This window comes from Chrysochloris asiatica, unplaced genomic scaffold, assembly GCF_000296735.1.
Source record: "Chrysochloris asiatica unplaced genomic scaffold, ChrAsi1.0 scaffold00053, whole genome shotgun sequence".
Classification (NCBI taxonomy): Eukaryota; Metazoa; Chordata; class Mammalia; order Afrosoricida; family Chrysochloridae; genus Chrysochloris; species Chrysochloris asiatica.
In genome coordinates this window covers 9309501-9311920 of record NW_006408571.1, presented here as the reverse complement: position 1 = coordinate 9311920, position 2420 = coordinate 9309501, and the positions used below count along the sequence as shown (strand labels likewise).

Sequence of the window (2420 nt, the reverse complement as noted above, 5' to 3'; positions counted from 1 at the left end):
TATCTACCCTGTGTACAGAGGGGATAGCATTGATACTTGATGTGAAGACTCCTTCCTTCTCTGTTGGTATTTAGAGTTACTGCCTCCATGAGTATAGGTCAAGTTCGTCAAATTGTAGCAATTTACCCTTGTTTCCTTTATCAAAAAAAAAAAATTTTTTTTTTTTTTAATCTTCCTCTAGTCTAGCTCTGAAGGAGCTCTGGTAGTGTAGTGGGTATGAATCGGACTGTGAATCGGTAGTTTCAGAAGTTCAAAACTACCAGCTGCTCTGCAGGAGAAAGATGAGGCTTTCTGCTCCCATAAGGATTTACAGCCTCGGAAACCCTGTTCAGGGTCGCTATGGGTTGGAACTGACTCGACGGCACTTACCAACAACAACAACAACAGTCTAGTTCTGATTATCAAGCCATCAAGGCTAGGTCATATGGGTACTATCTGCAAGTTTTGGAATTTGTAGAGTAGTATTTCATTGTGGTTTTGATTTACATTACACTTGTTTTTAAATAAGTTATTTAACTGTAAGTTTATATGATTGAATTTTTAATAATGATTGCTTAAAACCAGCTCACACAGTTCTTGAAAATGTGACACTTGCATGTAGCCTGGAAGGAACTGAATCTAGCATCCCATTGGTTATAGGTATGTGTTTGTGAAGCTGGAATCATACTGAACAAGCTGTCTCATACCATGATCTTTCTTATATATTGGAGGTCTGTTCATATTAGCATAGACATAAACACCTCTCATTATTTTTAAGTCATATTAACATTAAATGCTGTTGTTAAGTGCTGTCGAGTCAGTTCTGACTCATAGTGACCCTGTATAGGGTTTCCGAGGAGTGGCTGATGGGTTTGAACTACCAACCTTGCAGTTAGCAGTCCAGTTTTTATTCTACAGTGCCACACTTGGACTCCATTAAAAGCTTAACCCATGATTTATTAAACTACTACCTTATTGTTGGTCTTTTAGGTTGTTTTCTATTTCCTTATATATTCTAAACACTAGTACAGTGAACAGCTTTGGAGATATTTTCCTTGCTTTTCTAAATATAACTATGGCTTCAATACTTCAATGTAGAATTGCAGGATCAAAGCATGTGTGAGCTTTAAGTTTTGATATATATTGCCAAACTGCATTCTTAAAAGGTTGTATCAATTTAAATTGGCGATATATGCAAGTTGTTGTTAAGTGCCGTCGAGTCGGTTCTGACTCATAGTGACCCTGTATAGAATTTCTAAGGAGTAGCTGGTGGGTTTGAACTGCTGACCTTGTGGTTTACAGTCCAGTGCTGATCCTACAGCACCACATCAGAAGATTATTTCTTAAAAAATTGTGGTCAGAGACTTAAAGATTAATCATTTGAGCTATAGAAAAATATCAGTGTGTTCTAGAATTTACAGGCCATTTATAAAATGTTTCCCTTTTACATAAAGCTGTCGGAACTAGAGATTGTTTCCATGGATTCTAGCAATGAGAACCAAAAATTGAAAGAACTTCATTTCATCCTGAAAGAGGAGTACCACTTAAACCCAGAGAAAAGAATCATTCTCTTTGTTAAAACCAGAGCACTTGTGGATATAAATGTTCTTACTGTGTGTGTAAACAAATGACTCAATGGCATTTACTTAAAACACTGTACTTTCCTCACTGCTATGCAGTCAAGTTTCTATATACAAGGGAACTTCAAAAAGTTTGCGGAAAAGTGGAATCAAAAGATAATGCATTTTTTTCCATACATTTTTTTGAAGCCTCCTATTATGCAAAATCATTTGCACTACAACGTTGGTGGTTCAAGCTTACCAGCTGTTCCTTGGAAACCCTATGTCGCTATGGGTAGGAATTGACTCAATGGCACTTAACAACAACAATATGTGAATACCAGAAAGATGTTTACCTGTGCTTTATTGACTATGCAAAGGCTTTTGATTGTGTGGATCATGACAAACTATGGACAATATTGCAAAGTATGGGTATTCCTGAACACTTAATTGTGCTCATGAGGAACCTGTACATGGACCAAGAGGCAGTTGTTTGGACAGAACATGGGAACACTGAACGGTTTAAAATTAATAAAGATGTGCGACAGGGTTGTATTCACCATACTTATTCAACCTGTATGCTGAGCAAATAATCTGAAAAGCTGGGTTCTATGAAGAAAAACGTGTGTCAGAATTGGAGGAAGACTCATTAACAACCTGCTATATGCAGATGATACAACCTTGCTTGCTGAAAGTCAAGAGGACTTAAAATAATTACTGATGAAGATCAAAGAGCACAGCCTTCAGTATGGATTGCATCTCAATGTAAAGAAAACAAAAATCCTCAACACTGGACCAATAAACAACATTCTTATCAATGGAGAAAAGATTGAAGTTGTCAAGGACTTCTTTCTTCTTGGATCAACCATTAACACTCATAGA

The 2420-nt window shown here is 36.8% G+C and overlaps 1 protein-coding gene across 1 annotated transcript in view; it reads left to right on the top strand.

Annotated features, from left to right (window-relative positions):
* The window catches only part of DDX58 (DEAD (Asp-Glu-Ala-Asp) box polypeptide 58), a 25097-nt gene extending 23487 nt beyond the window's left edge, over positions 1–1610 (top strand). The window contains 1 exon segment of the mRNA XM_006878352.1: positions 1434–1610. Within this exon segment, the coding sequence (XP_006878414.1) occupies positions 1434–1610 (177 nt within the window).
* The last annotated feature ends 810 nt before the right edge of the window (positions 1611–2420 follow it).